This window comes from Lynx rufus, unplaced genomic scaffold (assembly GCF_022079265.1).
Source record: "Lynx rufus isolate CCGP_SWC_20201006 ecotype Redwood Valley unplaced genomic scaffold, mLynRuf1.p SCAF_10, whole genome shotgun sequence".
In the NCBI taxonomy this organism is placed as follows: domain Eukaryota; kingdom Metazoa; phylum Chordata; class Mammalia; order Carnivora; family Felidae; genus Lynx; species Lynx rufus.
The window spans coordinates 80,066,536-80,086,603 of NW_025814824.1; the positions used below are offsets into that span (position 1 = coordinate 80,066,536).

A 20,068-nucleotide genomic window follows, 5' to 3' on the forward strand; every position below is an offset into this window, starting at 1 on the left:
AGAGGAGGTAGTGTGGGTGTAGAAGATGGATACAAAATCTGAGTCTGAAGGGGAGTCTGAATCTGAATCCCAAAAGCAGGAGAAGGGTAGAGACAGAGAAAGAGGATAAGAAGCCTCCAGAAGAAGATCCTGGACCCTCAGGCGTTGGCAGTGAGACTTACTGTATCTGAAGACTCTGCCGAAGCCAAAATGCAGAATTGGATTTTTGGAATCTAACCTTAGAATTGAATCTGGAGAGAGTAGAAGTGCCTGAGTTGAAGAAGTGAATCCAGAGGCATTTTCTTCCAAATGATGATTCATGTCTTGCCATTCTTCCTCTCTTGTTCCAACATCACTTTCATCATGACCATGCTTATCATCAGCCACACATCTATATTGTTTCATCATTCCACAAACATTTACTGAGCATAAGCTATGTGGGGTCCCATGCTAAACTTGGGGACATGATCTCAGGAAGCCATCTCAGGATCTAAGGTAAATGGTCATTAACAGTGGCTACATTTCTTATTAATGTAATAGGTATAAAAGATCACAGTCTTGATTTAGTTTTCTGGACTTTGGATATAATGGTTTTCTTAGGACCGCTCAGCTTTTTTTTCTCTAGCCCAGTTTTTCCACAGATACTAAGTTCTTCAAACACAGGTGGAAATTTTTTTTTTTTCTTTCAACGTTTATTTATTTTTGAGAGAGTGAGAGCAGGGGAGGGGTAGAGAGAGAGGGAGACACAGAACCAGAAGCAGACTCCGGGCTCTCAGCTCTTGGCACAGAGCCCAACGTGGGGCTCGAACCCACAAACCATGAGATTCCGTGACCTGAGCCAAAGTTTGGACACTTCACCTACTGAGCCACCCAGGCGCCCCGAAATTTTCTGAGTTAACCATAATAGTAAGTATGAGACTACTTGCTTTTGAAAAGCTGACGTGCTCTTAGATTTTCTACAACACTCTCACATTAATTGTCTTTATTAATCCTCACTTTAGACCTGTGAAGGAGGTATTAGCCCTTCCTTTACCAAAAAGTCCACCAAAGCTCAGAGAGGCTATGTAATTTGCACGAATCTTCACAGCTAAACACCTAAATGATAAGACTAGGGCTACAACTGATTTATTAACCACTTTGTCAGATGCTGCTAGGAAGTATGGGTTTTTAAGAAGTTATAGTCCCAAGGAATGAGATAGTAAGCAGATAATTAAACACAAAGGCTGTGAACCGGCAGCCTGCGATCCATATTTAGCTAACAGATGAGTTGTTTGGTCTACCCAGTGTAAAACAATTTTGAATTGGTTTCTAGCATTTCCCTGGCTGTTTAAGGTACTGTTTACATACAATAGAATTCACCAATATAACTGTGTAGGTGTTGAATTTTTTTTAACACTTGTGTAACCACTACCACAATCAAGATACAGAACAGTTCCCTTCACTTTAAGTTTACTTGTATCCTTGTGTAGTCAGCTCCTTCCCCTGCCCCAGAAATCTCATTTAAAAATTAAGATATTTTCACATTAAAAAGCTGGATTTAAAAGTTGCAAACCCTGGCAATGGAGAGAACTTCGAGAACTGCATTCTCAAAGGGCAGCAGTCAGTCATTAGCTTGCTGCTTTTCTTATTTGTTTGCAGCTCCCCAGGGTTGATATAAAATGCTGCCGCAGAAGTGTGTACAAAGTGCCTTAGGGAAATAGAGGGCAGTGGGATCAACCCTGGAAAAAGCTGCATGGAGCATCTGGCCTGGAAAGATGAAGTTCACAGGACTTCCCAGAAGAGCAGCTGGGAACAAATGTATTTTAAGCCAGGGAGAGTTAGAAGGGAGCTCCTGGGAGGAGGAGGTGCTGTGAGGGATAGGAAGGCAGCTGTGTGTGTGTGCGCACGCCTGTGTGCGTGTGCTTCACTGGTTATTTTTGGCAGGATAGGCCCCTATAAAGTGGAAGAGTTTTGTGTAGGTGTATTCGTGTTTGTGTGCCATGGTTTCTGAAAGTTTTATAGATCTAAGAAACTTCCATCTTTTTATCTGTACATGTGATGTGGGGATTTTTATCATTTTTTGTTGTTACAACGGGGAGGGAAAATTATTATTTTTATTTTTGTAGGAGTTATAGGTCTGCATTTGGTGCGTGGGCTTTTTGTTTCTAGGAAGAGAATCGCCTAGTGAGAATAATTACTCCCTCTTTCCCTGCCCCCTCACTATCTCCTTCTGGCCAGCCTGGCTGGGGCCTGGCTGAGCAGTGAGGCAGGCAGCAGGTGGTGAGGGGATAGGGCATTTTAGGCCCTCAGTGCCCGCCCATCAGCTTGCAACTCAGCCTGAGGCCACAGTTCGCTACTGTGCTACTAAATTACCAGCGACGCCATGGACAGGCTGGGCTCCCGGTGTCCTCTGCCAGGCTACCTGCGGCCCTCTGTCCTTATATGCCTCCTGGTGAGTGCCCCATGCTACGACTCCATGAACTCTCTCACCCCTAAACCCCCAACCTGGGGATTGAGGGAAGAAACTGCATTTCTGTTTTCTGCTCCTGGGATTTTGAGCTGGGACCAGGCAGGTAGGAAGATCCCTGGAGACACTGCCCGGGTTCTGGAGATTGTAGCATGGTTCTGAAGATTTCCAGCAACCCTTCACTCCCCACCTTGTGAGGACGAGTGCCTGGGCTGTGTTTCATGGTGAGAGTTGTCCGGGAGGTGAAGGGGTGTCGCTGGTGAGTTCTCCTGTGAGGGTCACAGGGTAGATTCTTTGCCTCTTTCTCTTGCAGTTACCATCTTGTTTTTCTGCATTTGGGGAAGAGTTTTGTTTTCTCATCTATGAAATATCGTAAAATGTTGAGGTTGGAAGTGCCTACAGAGTACTGCTGGTGGTGGTGTTTGAGCGGGAGGTGGAAAGAACTGTAGGAGAGGATCAGAAGCCTTGCTACTTCCCTTTTGGGTGATTTCTTCCCCTCTCTGGCTCTTCCATCCCCCTTCTGAAAAATTGGCACAAATCAGTGGCTCTTAACCTTTTTAGGACTGTAGATTTTTTTGATTTGTGTGTTTGTGAGAAAGTTCTGGATCTGCACCCAAGGAAAGTGTATATAGATAAACACAATGTAGCACTCAACTCCAGAGTATCTTAGATTCCTTAAAACTAGGTCGATTACAAGGTTAGAACCAGTGGGTGGTTTCTGAGGCCTCTTCTCTTCTGTCTTAACACTGATTTTAAAGTCAATCATAACCTCTCAAAAGCTGTGTGAATATTCCAGGACAAAAAAGGAAAAAGGCAGAATGAAATATGAACTGAAAGGTTCATATTTTAAACAAATGTAAAGTTAGGAAAAGTGTATAGTAAAAGGTAAGTATGAAAATGTTATAAAGACTTTAAAAATTATAGTAGATCTTTTTCCGTTATAATGTTTTTATTAGGGAATTCTGTGATGTGTGTATTGCCCATCAATCTTACTTTCATAGAATGCCACTTTGTAATATATTGTGGTCCACCCTTGGTTCCAAACTGACTTTTCATGCTTCTGACACGTTTTTGGTAGGTCCACAAACATTTCTCAAATCTGTACTCCTTGTCAAGGTTTGTAAAGTGCTGGGAACATAGAAATGAATGGGACTAAGGAGCTCATGCCCAATGGGGGAGACTTGTGCAGACAACTGTCTGTATTTCACTGTGATCAATGGAACAAGAGGATGTTAGCAGCAATCCTGGCCTCTACCTACTAGATGCCATAGCATCTCCTTCCCAGTTATGACAGTCAAAATTGTCTCCAGACATTGTCAGATGTCCCCTGGGCGGGGGGGAATTGCCCCTAGTTGAGAACCACTGGAGTATGTGAAGCTGACATGACCCCACTAGACCAATTCCTGGTCATTGCAGTTCAAAGAGTCCAGAGTGGGAGGAAGAGCCTTGGTTTCAAGTCTTGGTTCTATCATAGAGTTCCTGTATGTTCTGTCTCAGTTACCTTGTTTGGTAAATGAAAGGTTATCTTAGATAATAGCTGAGGGCCCATTTACCTCTTATTCTTAGCATTTTGATTGTGAGTTCATATGAGAGTTTCCAACACGTTTTAGGGGAGTTTGTAGTTAATCCTGTTAGCTCTGGGGGCGCCTGGGTGGCGCAGTCGGTTAAGCGTCCGACTTCAGCTAGGTCACGATCTCGCGGTCTGTGAGTTCGAGCCCCGCGTCAGGCTCTGGGCTGATGGCTCAGAGCCTGGAGCCTGTTTCTGATTCTGTGTCTCCTTCTCTCTCTGCCCCTCCCCCGTTCATGCTCTGTCTCTCTCTGTCCCAAAAATAAATAAACGTTAAAAAAAAAAAATTAAAAAAAAAAAATCCTGTTAGCTCTGTTTTCCGCTGATACCTGCTGGCTGAAATGTCCCACATCTTCCCCAGGAGTGGCTGTTTTGATTGGGGGGATAGCCCACTGCCCCTTTTGTTTAGAGTCTGCTCTGGAAGCCACTTCAGAGTCATGTAGTTGACACCTTGCATGTTCCAGTATGTTCAGTTCTCTGCTCAAAGCAGCAGTGGGTGACTCCAGAGCCCTTTCTACTTCACAAGGCTATTCAGTCTTAATAACCACACATTACTGGTATATTAATTCACTAGTTTACAAATATTAACCTGCTGTGGCCATCAACTTTTCTGGGGATACAGTGATGAGCAAAGCACGTTCCCTTCCTCGACTGAACTCGTGATTACAACGTAGTTTCTCTAGCTGGTTTGAACCCATGACAACTCTGAAGTAGGCAGCACAAGTGTCAGGATATCCATTTTCTAGATAACATTTATAGAAGGGAGAGGAAGTAACTTGTTGAAGGCCACAGGCAGTTAGCAGTACTGGCAATAGGATTTAAATCCTGCTTTCTGGTGCCTTAATTTTTTTCTTATACTCTAATTGGGTTGTCATTAAAAAACGCACACATGCAATAAAAGCTTCATTGCACCGCCTGGTTCTTTTGTTCTTGCACGGTCACTGGTTTAGTTCAGAGGACTGGTATTTTGAATTGAGGTGTCAGTGGAGGTGGTAGGAGGGAATGAGAAACCCAACCCAGACAGGCCTCTAGTCAAACTGGAGCTCAGAACATAAAAACGCTGCTCAGGCCCTGCCAAGAAGTAGGAGCCAGGCCCCAGGCAATAATGTGGAAGGAGAGTGGGAGAACAGAGGCTTGTTTGAGTGAGGCCTGAGCCCTGGGCTGGGAGGCAGGAGAAGCGCGTTCCTGTTCAGCCTTGCCTGAGTCACACTGTGGCCCCTCCAAGTTGCCTCCATCCTCTTGATGGCTCTATGGTATCCCCCAAGCAGAGAGCCCTGGATTGGAGACCGTTCATCAGTTGTTTCCAGTTCGTCTTATTTTAAAGTTCATCATTAAAATAGTGAGGATAATTCAGTCTTGAGTGTCTTTTGCTCTCACATTGTCACTGCCATCTTCTTTGCTCAAGTTGTTAAGGTCTGTTTCCTAGAACACTGTAGTGGCCTTTTAAATAGACTGCCTTCTGGTCCCTCCTCTCTCTTCTGTTACTTTACTCAGCTTGACCATGTTTATTACTCTCCTGCCTAAAAACCTACAAAAGCACCCTGTCACATGAGTGTAAACCCCAGACTCCTCTGTCTGACCCTTGTCTTTGTAAGTCTTGCCGGTCTTTCTTCCTCCTGATCTCATACCTGCAAACTAGATATCTGTCCCTAAATACCTCTCGACTTTGTATATATTGTCATTTGCTAAGAGTACCTCCCTTTCCTCTTGTAAACCTATTTATTGCTTCAGATCCAGCTTAGACGGTGCCTTCTCTTCAAAGGCTTTTCTGCTCCCTCAGGTACAGCCTTCCTCCAGGTCCCACCACCTCTCAGTTACAATAACACAGGTCACATTACTTTGAATTAGGCTACCTTTTCCACTGGTCTACCCACAGTGCCTGCACATATACAAATGAATGGAGGTGAAATTAACTCCCTAAACATCAACAGATGTAAGAGCTTATCATTGCTAATAATCCCCATGGGATGATAGCAGTTCAGTGGTTGCCAGTTGGCTTTACCTCCAGTAGTAGCTCTGTCAATAAGAATGGGTTTCTGCTCATCCAGACTTGATTCCTAATCCTGGCTTCACCAGTTAAAAAAGCTACGTGAGGGGCACCTGGGTGGCTCAGTCGGTTAAGCGGCCGACTTCAGCTCAGGTCATGATCTCGAGGTCCGTGAGTTCGAGCCCCGCGTCGGGCTCTGTGCCGACAGCTCAGAGCCTGGAGCCTGCTTCGGATTCTGACCCTCCCCCATTCATGCTCTGTCTCTCTCTGTCTCAAAAATAAATAAACGTTAAGAAAAAAAAAAGCTACGTGATCTTGATTTATCATTTTTTTATCACCTGCAAAATGCAAATTTTTAGGCATGAAAATAGGAAAATATTTAGGCATGAAAACTTTGTTTAAGCACCAGATCTCCATACAGATACCAGGAATTACTTTGTGGATGGGGAACGGGGATGAAAAAATGATGCTTAGCCTTGGTTCCAATTTGCTTGAGCCGGCAGATAGCGAAGTGGCCGTGTCACTGCTGACCTGTGTTTTTCTTTCCCCACCATGTAGATCCTGGCAGCTTCTTTCCTGTCCTATCCAGTGCTCAGGACCCTTAGCCTGCAGCTCCATTCAGCTATCACCGGCAGCTACGTATCCGGCACTTACTCCATCGTCTTTGTCAACTGTCCCAACGAGCAGATTGCCAGAGATATTGCCAGGTCTCGTGAAGAGGCTCGGGTGCTGCCCCAGGAGGCTGGGGGAGCTACCGGGATGCTCCACGGTGGCCACTTGGGGCTCCCTCTCTTGCTTCTGACAACCCTGTGTGTCCACTACGCAGCTGTCAGCTTGGGGTGATAAGAGGACCACGGCTGAATGAACCCCCCCCACCCATGGATCCTGCTCCTGGGCCTGAAAATGTTGAGTGGCACATGGGGGCATTCAAGGGATATGAGGTGTAGAGAGTCAGGTGGCTTGCCCAGGGTGTTAAAGTCAGAGGATGGGGGGACTTTGCAGGTTGAGAATTTTTGTCTTCTAATTCTTGACTCCGCTGTCTTCTTGGAGATATTCTCCTAGCTTAGTACCAGAGGTGCTCACCATGACAAGTGAGGGCGAAGAGGCTGTTCAAATACTTGGCAATTTTCTAAAGGCAGCTATGGTGTGGTGCGAAGAGCACTGGACTTAGAATCAAACGTTCAGGATTTGAATGTTGGCCGTGCCACTTAGCTAACTGTGTGATCTTGGGCAAGTTGTTTTCTTTCTCAAAGCGTTAGATTTCTCAGTATAACATAACATCATGCCACTTACCTCACAGGGCTGTCGTGAGGATTAAAGGAGAGGAAATATGTGCAATTCTTACCCCACTAACTTGGATGTAATAGGTACTCATTAAATGTTTGTTGGCTATGAATCCCCCCCAACCCCCGCACTCTTTTTTATAGATGCAGCTTTGAAGAGGGTTAGTGGGTCTAGAGGGTAATGAATTTGGCTTTTTACTTTGTAGCTCAGCATTCTTGAAGTCTGATGATAGACTAAGTTACAGTCTTTTAAAATGTTGAATCTCGTCTTTGGGGACACAAAGCCCCCCAAATTGTTGGTCACAGATTAACCTTGCAATTTATTCAATTCTCTTTCCCCCAACTAGAATGTCTATTTTTCCTTCATTAATGTTACCTTTGGAGAATAGCCTTGTCTAAAGTTTTTCTTTTTTTTTTTTTTTAATATTTGTTTTTGAGAGAGAGAGAGAGAGAGAGAGTGGGGGCAGGGCAGAGAGAGAGAAGAGACAGAGGATCTGGAACAGGCTCTGTGCTGACAGCAGAGAGCCCAGTGTGGGGCTCCAGCTCGGGAACTGTGAGATCATGACCTGAGCCAAAGTTGGATGCTCAACCAACTGAGCCACCCAGGTGCCCTGAGAATAGCACTTGTCTAAAAGAACCTGTGATTACTCCAGAAATACAACCATAATATTTAGCAGCTAGAAACTGAAATCCTTTCTGATGCTTCTGGTGTGCCCAGGGTCTGTGCTAAACTGTCTTGACCCCTGGATCAGCCAGTCTGGGTCCTGTCAGAGAACTGTCAGCTGACATCTGTGAGGTGGGGTGTTGGGAGGAAAAGGATTCTAACACCTGGGTCCTAACTAGTTGGAAGGCCAGCTCAGTAAATGTATCAGTGTCAGCTTGGGGAGGGGTCTCTATTGCCTTCTTGCCTCCGGGGTTCTGGTGAGAAGTCAGGTGTTTATTGGGGTCTCGTTCCTTTGTAGATAATACTTTTTCTCTCTGATAGTTTTTAGGAGTTTCTATGTTTTTAAAAAATTTTTTTTAAATGTTTTATTTATTTTTGAGACAGAGACAGAACATGAGCAGGGGAGGGGCAGAGAGAGAGGGAGACAGAATCCAAAGCAGTCTCGAGGCTCTGAGCTGTCAGCACAGAACCCGACACGAGGCTCGAACTCACAAGCTGCGAGATCATGACCTGAGCCAAAGTCGGACGCCCAACCGACTGAGCCACCCAGGCGCCCCATGGAGTTTCTATCTTTTTAAAATTTTACTCTAGAGAGAGAGCGTGCGATCAGGAGAGAGGAGCAGAGGGAGGGAGGGAGAGAGAGAGACCGAGAGAGAGAGAGAGAGAGAGAGAGAGAGAGAGAGAGAGAGAGAATCTCAAGCAGCTCCATGCTCAGCATGGAGCCTGACACGGGGCTCAGTCCCACGACCCTGGGATCATGACCTGAGCTGAAATCAAGGGTCAGATGCTCAACCAACTGAGCCACCCAGGTATCCCTCTTTTTTTTTTTTTTTTAATTAGGAGTTTCTATCTTAATGTTCAACTGTTGGTTTGGTAAATATTCTCTTTTTATTCTTTCTCTGTCCTTTTCCTGTAACTCCTAGTTAGGTACATGTTGAATTTGCTCTCTCTGACTGAACTTTTATATTTTTCTGTTTCTTTATTCTATGTACTAGGAGAATTTTGGAGCAGTGTTCTCTCTTATTTGTTTTTCAGCTGTTTTGCTATTCAGCCCTTCTATTGATTATTTTGTTTAAACATTTACAGTTTTTTTTTAATTTTTTAAAATTTATATCCAAATTAGTTAGCATATAGTGCAACAGTGATTTCAGGAGTAGATTCCTTAATGTCCCTTGCCCATTTAGCCCATTCCCCCTCCCACAACCCCTCCAGTAACCCTCTGTTTGTTTTCCATATTTATGAGTCTCCTATGTTTTGTCCCCTTCCCTGAGGAGGACATTTTTGTTTCCCTTCTCTTATGTTCGTCTGTTTTGTCTCTTAAAGTCATCATATGAGTGAAGTCATATGATTTTTGTCTTTGACTAATTTCACTTTGCATAATACCCTCCAGTTCCATCCACGTAGTTGCAAATGGCAACATTTCATTCTTTTTGATCACTGAGTAATGCTTCATTGTATATATATACCACATCTTCTTTATCCATTCATCCATCGATGGACATTTGGGCGCTTTCCATACTTGGCTATTGTTGATAGTGCTGCTATAAACATTGGGGCGCATGTGCCCCTTCGAAACAGCATCCCTTGGATAAATACCTAGTAGTGCAATTGCTGGGTCATAGGGTAGTTCTATATTTAGTTTTTTGAGGAACCTCCATCTGTTTTCCAGAGTGGCTGCACCAGCTTGCATTCCCATAGAGTTTTTTTTTTTTAATAGTTTAACCAACTGCTCTTCTTTCATAATTGCATGATCATATTTTATGGATGCAGTAACCTTGCTTTGTCTTTTATGGATATTAATTATAGTTAATTTATGTTTAATTTTTTTCAGCCTTCTTGACATACAATTGACATACACAATATTGTTAAATTTAAGGACCACGTGATACTTAATGTAAATATACAACACTAAACAATTACCCCAGTAAGGTTAGTTAGCACATTCATTACCTTCCCTGGTTCTCTTGCGTGTGGGTGTGTGTGGTGAAAACTTTGAAGATTTGCTCTCAGCAACTTTCAAGTGTACACAGTTCTACTTATTTTAAAATCTTGGTTTTGGGGGCGCCTGGGTGGCGCAGTCGGTTAAGCGTCCGACTTCAGCCAGGTCACGATCTCGCGGTCCGTGAGTTCGAGCCCCGCGTCAGGCTCTGGGCTGATGGCTCAGAGCCTGGAGCCTGTTTCCGATTCTGTGTCTCCCTCTCTCTCTGCCCCTCCCCCGTTCATGCTCTGTCTCTCTCTGTCCCAAAAAAAAAAAAAAAAACATTGAAAAAAAAAATCTTGGTTTTGAATGTCCTGTTAACTGGTTCTCTTGTGTAAATTCTTTTGTTTGTTGAGTTTTTGTCTCTCTTGGTTACTGACCTTCCTCAATTACCTTGTGATTAATTGTGACCTCTCTCATCTTTTTAGTCGTGCTTGTGGGGAAGTGCAGAGTGGCTGCAAGGACACGCAGCGCTGTCTCCAGTGTGAGTGCGCACTGGGGGACGTTCACCTGGCCGGGGTGTCCTACTGACTGGTCTTCTGGCACACTTTCCGCTCCTGCCTGGGGACAGACACTCCATTACTGCTGCCTGGGCCCTGGGAGATTTTGGGGGTCCGCCTCTGCTGCGGCGTCCCAGCTACCCACCTTGGTGGTTGCCTCCGCGTTCCTGCCTGCTCTGGTTCCCGTCCCCTTCAGACGGGGACTGTTGCTCTCGTCTCCCGTGGCAGCTCCCCTGCACGCTCCCATTCGTGTCTCAGGACTGCCCTTTCTTCTTTGGGGCTTCTCCACAGTCGTTGGTACGCAGCGCGTTCTTACCGTGTGCTGGCATGGCTGAGCAACAGGTATTTCCTGTCGCTTCTAGGCTTTGGTGTCAAAGGGGAGGATGGAGTATCTGTCTAGTCTGTCCGGTCGGACTGGAAGTCTCAAGTGGAGCCTTTAGGGATGTGGCCGTGGAGCTCTCACTCAACCTATTTTGTTTGGTCTTTTTTATTAGTGGTTTGGATAGAAAAGAGGCAGGCAGGTATAGTTTCCAGGCTTTGTAGAAGTAGGTGGTACGTGATGGGGAGGGCCCGTCACCAGGAGCAGGCAGGAAGCCCAGCCTGAGCTACAGAACCAGCAGCGAGACCGCGTCTCTCAGCTCTGGTTGGTGTGGTGGTCTTTCTTCCTTTGCGTTCTTTAAAGTTTAGTCTGCTGCCTCTCAGTTCTGGGTCAGTTCAGTTCTGGTTCTTGGCAGTGTTCTTAGATCTCTTCATTGACAGACACATTCTTAGCTAGAAAAGTGATCTAGAAACATCTCTTGTTGGGGCCGGAGTATAAATCCTGAATGTTGAACTGGGAGACCTGGATTCTAGTGTCCTCTCTGCTTCCCACTCCACATACGGCCTTACACAAGTCGTCTTCTCTGGGCTTCGACCTCCTGTAGATAAGAGGGAAGTGGATCAGATCAGGGGCGCAAACACAAATACCCACAAGCAGGCCCCTAAATGAGCAAAGTGGGCTGGGGTGTGATGAGGGACGGCGATGGTAGGTAGCAGCCCTGACTCTTCTGCACACTGGGAGGAAGGAGGGCAGTGGGAATGTGTGGACCTGAGAAGTGGATGTCACCTCGAGGGAATAGCCACTGCTCAGCTCTAAGTAAATGTGACCTTGGAGGACAGTATGTCCAATGTTACAAGACTCACTTTCTGGTGAGAAACAAGGTAATCTATTTTTTTTGATGTTTATTTTTGAGAGAGAGAGAGATAATGCACACGCATACACACACAGCAGGGGAGGGACAAAGCGAGGGGGACAGAGGATCCGAAGCAGGCCTGCACTGATAGAGTGAGCCGGATGCAGGGCTCGAACCCATGAAAGCATGAGATCATGACCTGAGCCAAAGTCGAACGCTTAACCGAATGAGCCACCCAGATGCCCTGAGAATCTCTTACTTTTTGAGTGTGAAATATCCTGATAGTAAATATTTTTTTTTTAATTTTTTTTTTTCAACGTTTATTTATTTTTGGGACAGAGAGAGACAGAGCATGAACGGGGGAGAGGCAGAGAGAGAGGGAGACACAGAATCGGAAACAGGCTCCAGGCTCTGAGCCATCAGCCCAGAGCCCGACGCAGGGCTCGAACTCACGGACCATGAGATCGTGACTTGGCTGAAGTCGGTTGCCCAACCGACTGCGCCACCCAGGCGCCCCTGATAGTAAATATTAGTAACAAAATCAAGAATTTAAAATGCCACAAGAGCCAGACCACGTATGTGGTTTGTGATTCACTAGTCTGTGAATTTGGCAGTTTCTCGAGGCTCTACGCGTCTCTGTCTTCTGCTGTCCTCGGATGAGCGTGAGGACCTCAGCTGCCACCTGTGACTCGCTGCTTGTCTTGGTGTGTGTGTGTTAATCAGTCAGCTAATGTTCTCTCTTGCTCTCACACTCTCTGGTTTTGGTTTTTGGCCACAGGGGCTTTTTGAATAACATAGCCCTCCACGTTTCTAGTCTTTTACCCATGGACAGGTTGCCGTGACAGTCTCTGAGGAGCTCACCTTCTGGGCCTATGAGACAATGGAATTATTTTTTTTTTTAAGGTTTAATTCACCCCCTGTGTTTCCTTGCCACAGTCAGGACCAATAAAATGTACTTTCTCAGCGGACGATTGAGTGAGCAAGCCTTGCAGCAGGTGCTTAAACAGATTTGTGCCATGTGTCTCTCCTTACAGCCAGGGATTTATTTATCTCTGGAACTTTCCAAGGGACTGTCACAAAATGTGGAGCCTTAAATAGAGCCACGTTCAGCTTGGAACTCACGGAAGAGAAAGTAGGTCAGTTCTCTTGGCAACAGCTGAGGGCAGGAGGTATCAGTGAGCAGGGCTCAGGGTCCAAGCACTTCGGAGAATAGATCAGGCCCCCTTGGCTGCCTGAGACCTGAGAAATGTTTGTCAAGGCCTGCCTGATTTGAGGGCTTGAGGTTTTGATGTCTGAGAACGCCTCTTTGCGTTGATGACTTGGTGGTGCTCCTGTTTCCGTGACACCTGTACTAATTCAAGTGCATTTGATTGTGTTCATCAGGGTTCTGCACAGGAATCAGACTATCAGACCAGGGATTCCAACCTATGATCTGTCAAAAAACAAAAAAATCTTACAGGTCTGCAAAGGTGATGATTGTGCTTTGAGGCCTGTGGTAGAAACCTTTACATAAATTAAGAGGTGAAAAGAAGTATGATGGGTTTTTGCTTTTATTTGGAGTTGTATCTGATCTGTGTGGTCACGTGGGTATCTACAGATCAGAAGCAGTGTCAGCCAGATACCTATCAGACAAAAGCAGAAGATGGTGATAGAATAAAATGGGTTCTTGACTGAAAGGTTTGGAAACCGCTGACTGAACCTATCCTGTTACTGTAACTATATAGCAGGAGAGGCAGCCTGAGTCAGGGGGACATGCCTGTCTTGGACAGATGCTCGAATACTTACTCTTGGAATGAAAGAATGTGGTTAAAGTCACACAACCATCCACTGCAGGGTCAGGAACAGAATTCAGGTGTTGTGCTCTGTCCAGTGTTAATCTGTTCCCCTTCCCCTGGGCCTGTTCTTAAAACTGCCTTCCCATAGCTATTTCTCTACCTTCCTCCCCACCCAGGGGAGGACTTATAAATAGCACTGTCTTTAGAAGTTCTGTGCCTGGTGGTTATGGAATGTGTTGGTTTGAGGAGGAAGGGGCCCTCTAAATGGTTATCTACGTAAACTCTGGTTTCCTGGGCAATTCCCAGGAACTCCTGTCCCTTGTCCCTTTTCTTAAGATGCTCGGTACTTACCTTGGTGATGGTCTCTCTCTCTCTCTCTCTCTCTCTCTCTCTCTGTCTGCTTTAGGGCTATACTGGATAAGAAGCTGGCTGCCTCTGTGAACATCCTGCCCAAGGCATCCTCACTGTGAGTTTTGCTGTGGCCTGTGGAAGAGTGTGGGAGTGCGAGGTCAGGTACTGGCTGGTGGGAAGGACAACGAACTAATGGGAAATTGTCAAAGAACAACTCAAAGGCATTTGATTAACGAACAGTTCATTGTTAATTTATATTCAGAGGAAATCAACTAGTGGATTTATGTCAACCAATAAAAGCAAAAATAGGCTATGTAAACAGAAGGGTGGAAAAAAATTGTAGTTTAGGAACAATGAATCTTGTTTGCACATTCTTTGTTTAAATTTTTTTTTTTAAGTTTATCTTGAGAGAGAGAGAGAGAGACAGAGACAGAACACACGAGCGGCTGAGGGCCAGAGACAGGGAGAGAGTGAGAATCCCAAGCAGGCTCTACACTGTCAGCACTGCCCCAGCTCAGGGCTCAAACCCATGAACCATGAGATCATGACCTGAGCTGAAGTCAAGAGCTGGATGCTTAACCAACATTCTTTGTTTAAATTAGTTAGCTTGTTATTAGCAAAGAAGTCAGACTGGGGGTACTTGAGTGGCCCAGTCAGGTTAAGCGTCTGACTTCAGCTCAGGTCATGATCTCACAGCCTATGGGTTCGAGCCCCACGTCAGGCTCTATGCTGACAGCTCAGAGCCTGGAGCCTGCTTTGGATTCTGTGTCTTCCTCTTTCTCTGCTCATTCTCATTCTCTCTCTCTCTAAAATAAATAAACATTAAAAAAAAAATTCAGACTGGACATTCCATCCCTGAGTAAGCCTATTAAGATATCAAGGAAAATAATTCCTGTCCCTTTTGAATTCTGTGGGAAACTCAGAGGTTAGCTTATGTGACAAGCTGCTTCTTTGTAGTGTCTGCCTCTCATTTTGTTAACTCCCTCACAGGAGTTAATCCTGGTTGTACCATTTCCCTTATCAAAATATCTCAGCCTCCCAGTACTAGCTGTGCAAGATTTGTCTTATGCCTTGATATCTCTGATCAGCCTGTTTCTCATCTCCTTCCTCCCCTGGTGGGGGAGGGGGAGAGAGAGAGAGAGAGAAATAGTATCTACTCTGAAGGTCAGAGCAGGAAAGTGCTGTGTTATGAAAGCCCCCTCCACACCTCCAGCAACGCCCTCCCCTCAGTGGCTCACATCTGTCTGTAGCTGTAGCTCCCAAGTGTGGCTGTGGGTTTTTTTAAATTTTTTATCTTTATTTATTTTTGAGAGAAAGAGACAGAGTGCAAGCAGGGGAGGGACACAGAGAGAGGGAGGCACAGAATCTGAAGCAGGCTCCAGCTCTGAGCTGTCAGCACAGCCAAATGTGGCTGTGTTTTAGAGGCCTGAGCTCCATTCTGGAGCTGCTACTCAGTCATTCTCCCTGGGGGTTGGGCCTGGCTCACTGAATTTTAAAAAAATTATGGAAGTGATTCACATAAAGTCAGTGCTTGGGAACTAGAACAGCATTTCAGCCTAGCATTCCCTTCATACGTCCATCCTTTTTATAATCAATCCCTTCACCACAGTGCTGATGGCCTAGGTCATCTTGGGCTTGCCCTGGGTCAGTGTAGATATTCTCAGGCCAAATTTCTTTCCCTGCCAGTGATGCTGTTTTTGTGTTCTTTTCTCAACATCGTTATTGACTTTTTTTTTTTTTAACTTTTGGGCCTGTTTCTTTCCATATGTTATAAAGCTCACTTTTTCCCCGAAGCCTCCTGTGTTTTTTTAGTTCTCCATTTGTGGGTTCTCCACTTAAAGAGTCAGTAATAAAAGTAGCAGTCCAAAGGATGGGAGGGGCCTGGAAGTCATGACTATAGGATGAGCACAGAAAGAGCTGGAAATGCCCAATTTGGAGGAGAGAAAACAGGAGTTTCTGTAGGGCTGTCCTGAGGTGGCTCTTCATGTGGAAGTTAGGGAAAACAACTGGGTGGCAGACGTTGGCATACCGGAAGGAAAACCATCTCAGGTGAAAGCCTGTAAGGTAGATCGGTGGACTTCTTCAAGAGATAGAATGTTCAGACAGCTACTAGAAGCATGCATTAGAATGATTGGACTCGATGACCTCTGGGGACTTGGCCAATTATAGACATTTTTGTGTGGGGTTGGAAGGATTTTAAAGTCTCCACCTTGGTAAGCCACCTAATTGGGCCAGGTTTGGTATCTCCTGGGCTCTTCTTGTGAGCATCATAATTTGGTTTTGTTCTCTTCTCCAGGTACTTTTGGAATGGAGAAATAGAAGAAGCCACTGAAATCCTGTTGGTGAGTGAGGATGGGGGGGTGGGGGGTGGTTGGGGCCTCGATGGAGAGCGAGACCAAGGTTCCAATTAAAAATGAGCAAAGATCAACTGCTTGAGGTTCTTGCCTCACATCAGGTGCCCTAGGTTAATCTGCAAATGCAACGGTGCCTGGTGACCTGGATGAATGCTGTCTCCAAAATGGCCAGATGAACGAGTAGCTGCATGGCTGGGGCCAAGGTCCTTCCTAAAGCAGGGATTTTTTTTTTCTTTTACAGCTAATAAAGACAAAGACTGCCAAGGTCCGCATGCTGTTCAGCTATATCAGGTAATGCTGGTGTGTCTTTTCAGCCAGGGATGTCCTGGGAACTAAGTGAATGAGCTTGAAAAGCAAGAGACCTAGAGCCTAGTCACCAACCTCTCATATGACCCTGGGCATGTCCCTGTCCCTCAGATTCTCCAGCTATAAAATGAGAGGCTAGAGTGAGTGAATGGAGACAGTAGTTCTCAAGATTTTGGTCTTCGGATCCCAGGGGAGCTTAAGGTTATGTTAAAGTTTATTGCATTAGAAAGTAAAACTACGAAATTAAAAAAATGTTTTAGTTCATTTAAAATAATAACAATACAACTGTTCTATATAAACATAAGTAATACATTTTTATGGGAAGTAACCATATTTTCCAAGAAACAAAGTGAGAAAAATGGCATCATGTTATATTTTGGCAACATCTGGCTTGTTGAGAAGGCTGCGTCTCCTCAGAAAACATACTCCCTCTTAAGTACTGGGACACTTTTACGCTCATGATGGTAAACTCAAACTCTCAAACTTCTAATTTTTGCTTGAAAACATGAATTTTTTTCCTCAACAAATGGTATCAGTTGTCTTCATTTGAGTGATTGGCTCACTTTGTTCACATTAGAGAAAAACGTCTGCCTAATGCTCAAACCACAGTAACCAGCATTTGTAAACATGACAGACAAATTATGGTCACTCAGGCTTGAAATTAAAAATGGTGTTCCATGAAAAAAAGCGCAGTTTGTTTAGTTTGGCTTGTGGCTTCAATGGGCAGACAGGTTTAAGACAACATTGAACTTCAGTATCCGGCAGAAGTGCTTTAATGTGCACTTTCCATTTCGTCATTAATGAGACAGGGACTCCAGGGCTGAAGTGCAATAGCAATAGCGATCTTCGCTGTTTTATCGAGGATGTTCTTAAGTGAACGTGACTTTTCTGAAGCCCGAGCGTGCGATGGAGAAGAGCACCGTGAGGCTCATACACTGTGGTGCCACTGCCTTGCTGCGTGCTGAGGCGCCAGCAGTCTTACTCGGCATTGTTTTGCACCAGCAGTGCAGGGATCAACACAGTAAGAAGATTAATAGAAAATTAGTATTTTTCGGGGCGCCTGCGTGGCTCTGTTGGTTAAGCAGCCAACTTCGGTTCAGGTCATGATCTCGCGGTTCGTGGGTTCGAGCCCTGCATCCCACTCCGTGCTGACAGCTCTGAGCCTGGAGCCTGCTTCAGATTCTGTGTCTCCCTCTCCCCCCCCCCCCCCCCCACTCTCTCTCTCTCTCTCTCTCTCTCAAAATAAACATTAAAAAAATGAAAACTAGTATTCTTCTGAAAACAGTTTTGGCCTCATGGACCTGGCAGAGTGTTGGAATTCCCCAGGGGTCAGTGGGCCTCACTCTGAAAACTGCTGGTCTAGATTGGTGTTCACGGTATGGTTTGGGGAGTAATTGGCATCACCTGGAAGCTTGCTAGGACTGCCTCCTCACTGTCACCCCAAACTAAGGAGTCAAACTACAGTTTAACAAGATCCCCATGGGATTCCTACGCACGTTAAAGCTCGAGAAGCGCTGGCTTAAATCATTGATGCTCGGGGCGCCCGGCTGGCTCAGTTAAGTGTCCGACTTCAGCTCAGGTCACGGTCTCCTGATTCATGAGTTCCAGCCCTACATCGGGCTCTCTGCTGTCAGCACAGCTTCGGATCCTCTGTCCCCCTTCTCTCTCTGCCCCTCCCCAACACATGTGTGCTCTCTCTCTTCCTCTCAAAGGAAAAAAAAAAATCAGTGATTCTTGGTGGTGGCACGGCAGCTCTTACTAACGTGTTAACGGTTAAACGTTAACGTTTAAAACGTGTTAAACGTGTTAAACGGTCTTATTCTGTGTGTCCAAACACTGCCTTCATACACACACTGAGTTCTGTATGTCTGCTAATAAAAACACATACGTGAGGGAGCTCCTTTTCTGTTTGCTAGAGGGGATGCTGCCTGGTTTTTGAATCATTGAATAAACCCAATAAGATCTTAAAAAAAAAAAAAAAACCAACAGAAAACAAGCACACTGATGTGTGCCCTGAAATAAGAAAATGCACTATCCTTGGTCACTGGATAAAATCACCCCAACTCCAAATGTTTAGGCACGCGTGCATGTGTTGTGATTTACTATGCATGCTGTCTCATGAAAATTTTACAGTGCCTCCTTCATTGGAAAGGAAGCAGGGATTATTCCCCGCATTTGACAGATGGGGGACTGAGGCCCAAAGCCTCATATCTCTTCAGTCTAAGAAGCGAAAAGAACTTGCATTGTGTGCCGAGGGCCAGGTGAAAGGAATGGAGAGAAAGAAGAGCTTCCTATGGGTTTGGATGGTCGAGGAAGATCCCTGGAAGAAGATCAGTGGTTGAGCTGGGCTTTGAAGGATAGACGGGCTTGTAAGTGACGAACAGAGAACTTTCTTGGAGGAGAAGACAATGCAGAGATATGGGGGGTCGTTTGGGGAAGGCACAGCGATGAGCGTGGGATAGTGATACAGACACTAACTGCCATGTAATGAATGCATGCAGTGCCCATCGGTACGCCAGGTAAGTGCCTTCTGTGCCTTGTCTCACTCCCCAGCAGCCCAGTCACATAGGTACTATTTTGACACCCTTTTTTTAGGGCCTGTGGAGAAATGAAGTGATTTGTCCACGGTCACACAGCTACAAGAGGCAGGCTTAGAATTGGAACCCATGACCGGGAGACTCTAAAGCCATCTGGCCCACCTCATTCCTTGTTGACAAATGGGAAACAGGCTCAGGAGCAGCGGCCCATGGGCCTGGGCAGGTGGACCGCGGTAGATGGCGGTAGATGGCAGCCTCACAGGAGGCTGTTCGGTTGGGTTTAACTGCATAGGCTGATTCTCATCATAGTCACTCACAGGGCTCTGCTTTCTTTCCAAAGGTTGGTGCATCCTTTTGAAATCCCAGAGGTCTTCAGTCTTCCCATGGACCAAGGAGATGTGCGCTATCTAAAGTGGCTGGAGGAGGGCACGGGGGAGGACTGAGTGGGGGCGGCTCGTTGCAGGTCCCGCCGGCTGCCTCTAGCCTGCAGCAGCCGCCCTCTGGGGAGGCGGGGGGCCTCTAGCTGCCTCCTCGCATCTCTGGAGCCTGTGTCTGTGTCAGCGTGGAAGAGCTGAGGAACTTGAGGAGGTGAAGGTCTGAGGCCCCCGAGGCTGGAGGAGGAGGCCGGGTTGGTCGGGCCATGCAACGCAATGGAACTGGATTCTGAGTGCCTCATGCTTAAAGGTGGCCAGGGGGTGGGAGGGTGAGGGCAGTTATATGGGGGGGGGGGGAGGACCCAGGGGAGATGGCAGTGAGGGTGACGTTTGTCATCTCCTGCAGTTACTGGGCCTACCTTGGGTGCCCAGGATGCAGGAAGAAGACCTGGTGACCTGTTCATCCAGTGTGTGGGATGAATGTCACTTTCTAGGGGAGCTGGCCAGCACTTTATCCAAAAGGATGAATTGCTAATGGTGGGGTTTCAGGGACAAGCAGAGTTATTTTTTGTAACTAAAGATGGTATTTGTTATTCCTGAATGTGGGAATGGGCTTTGTGATTGGGGATAGGACTGCAGGAGTATTAGGGCTTAGACACAGCTTCATGGGTGGAAATAGGTCTAGACTCCTCCTAGCCTGAATGTGACAGGTATCAGAAGGTTCTGGTGCCTTGCTCATTAGAGACCTAGGTTCTGAGCCCATTGTACTAACCTGGTCACTTGAGCATTGAAACT

General features: G+C 45.9%; 1 protein-coding gene across 1 annotated transcript; it reads left to right on the top strand.

Annotated features, from left to right (window-relative positions):
• Positions 1–2,341: 2,341 nt before the first annotated feature.
• On the top strand, positions 2,342–19,588 carry LOC124524577 (protein CutA homolog). Its single transcript, XM_047096898.1, has 6 exons — positions 2,342–2,410; positions 6,538–6,686; positions 13,758–13,817; positions 15,999–16,044; positions 16,298–16,347; positions 19,240–19,588. The coding sequence occupies exons 1-6, from the start codon at positions 2,342–2,344 to the stop codon at positions 19,340–19,342; spliced, it is 477 nt and encodes a 158-aa protein (XP_046952854.1). The 3' UTR covers positions 19,343–19,588.
• Positions 19,589–20,068: the final 480 nt, after the last annotated feature.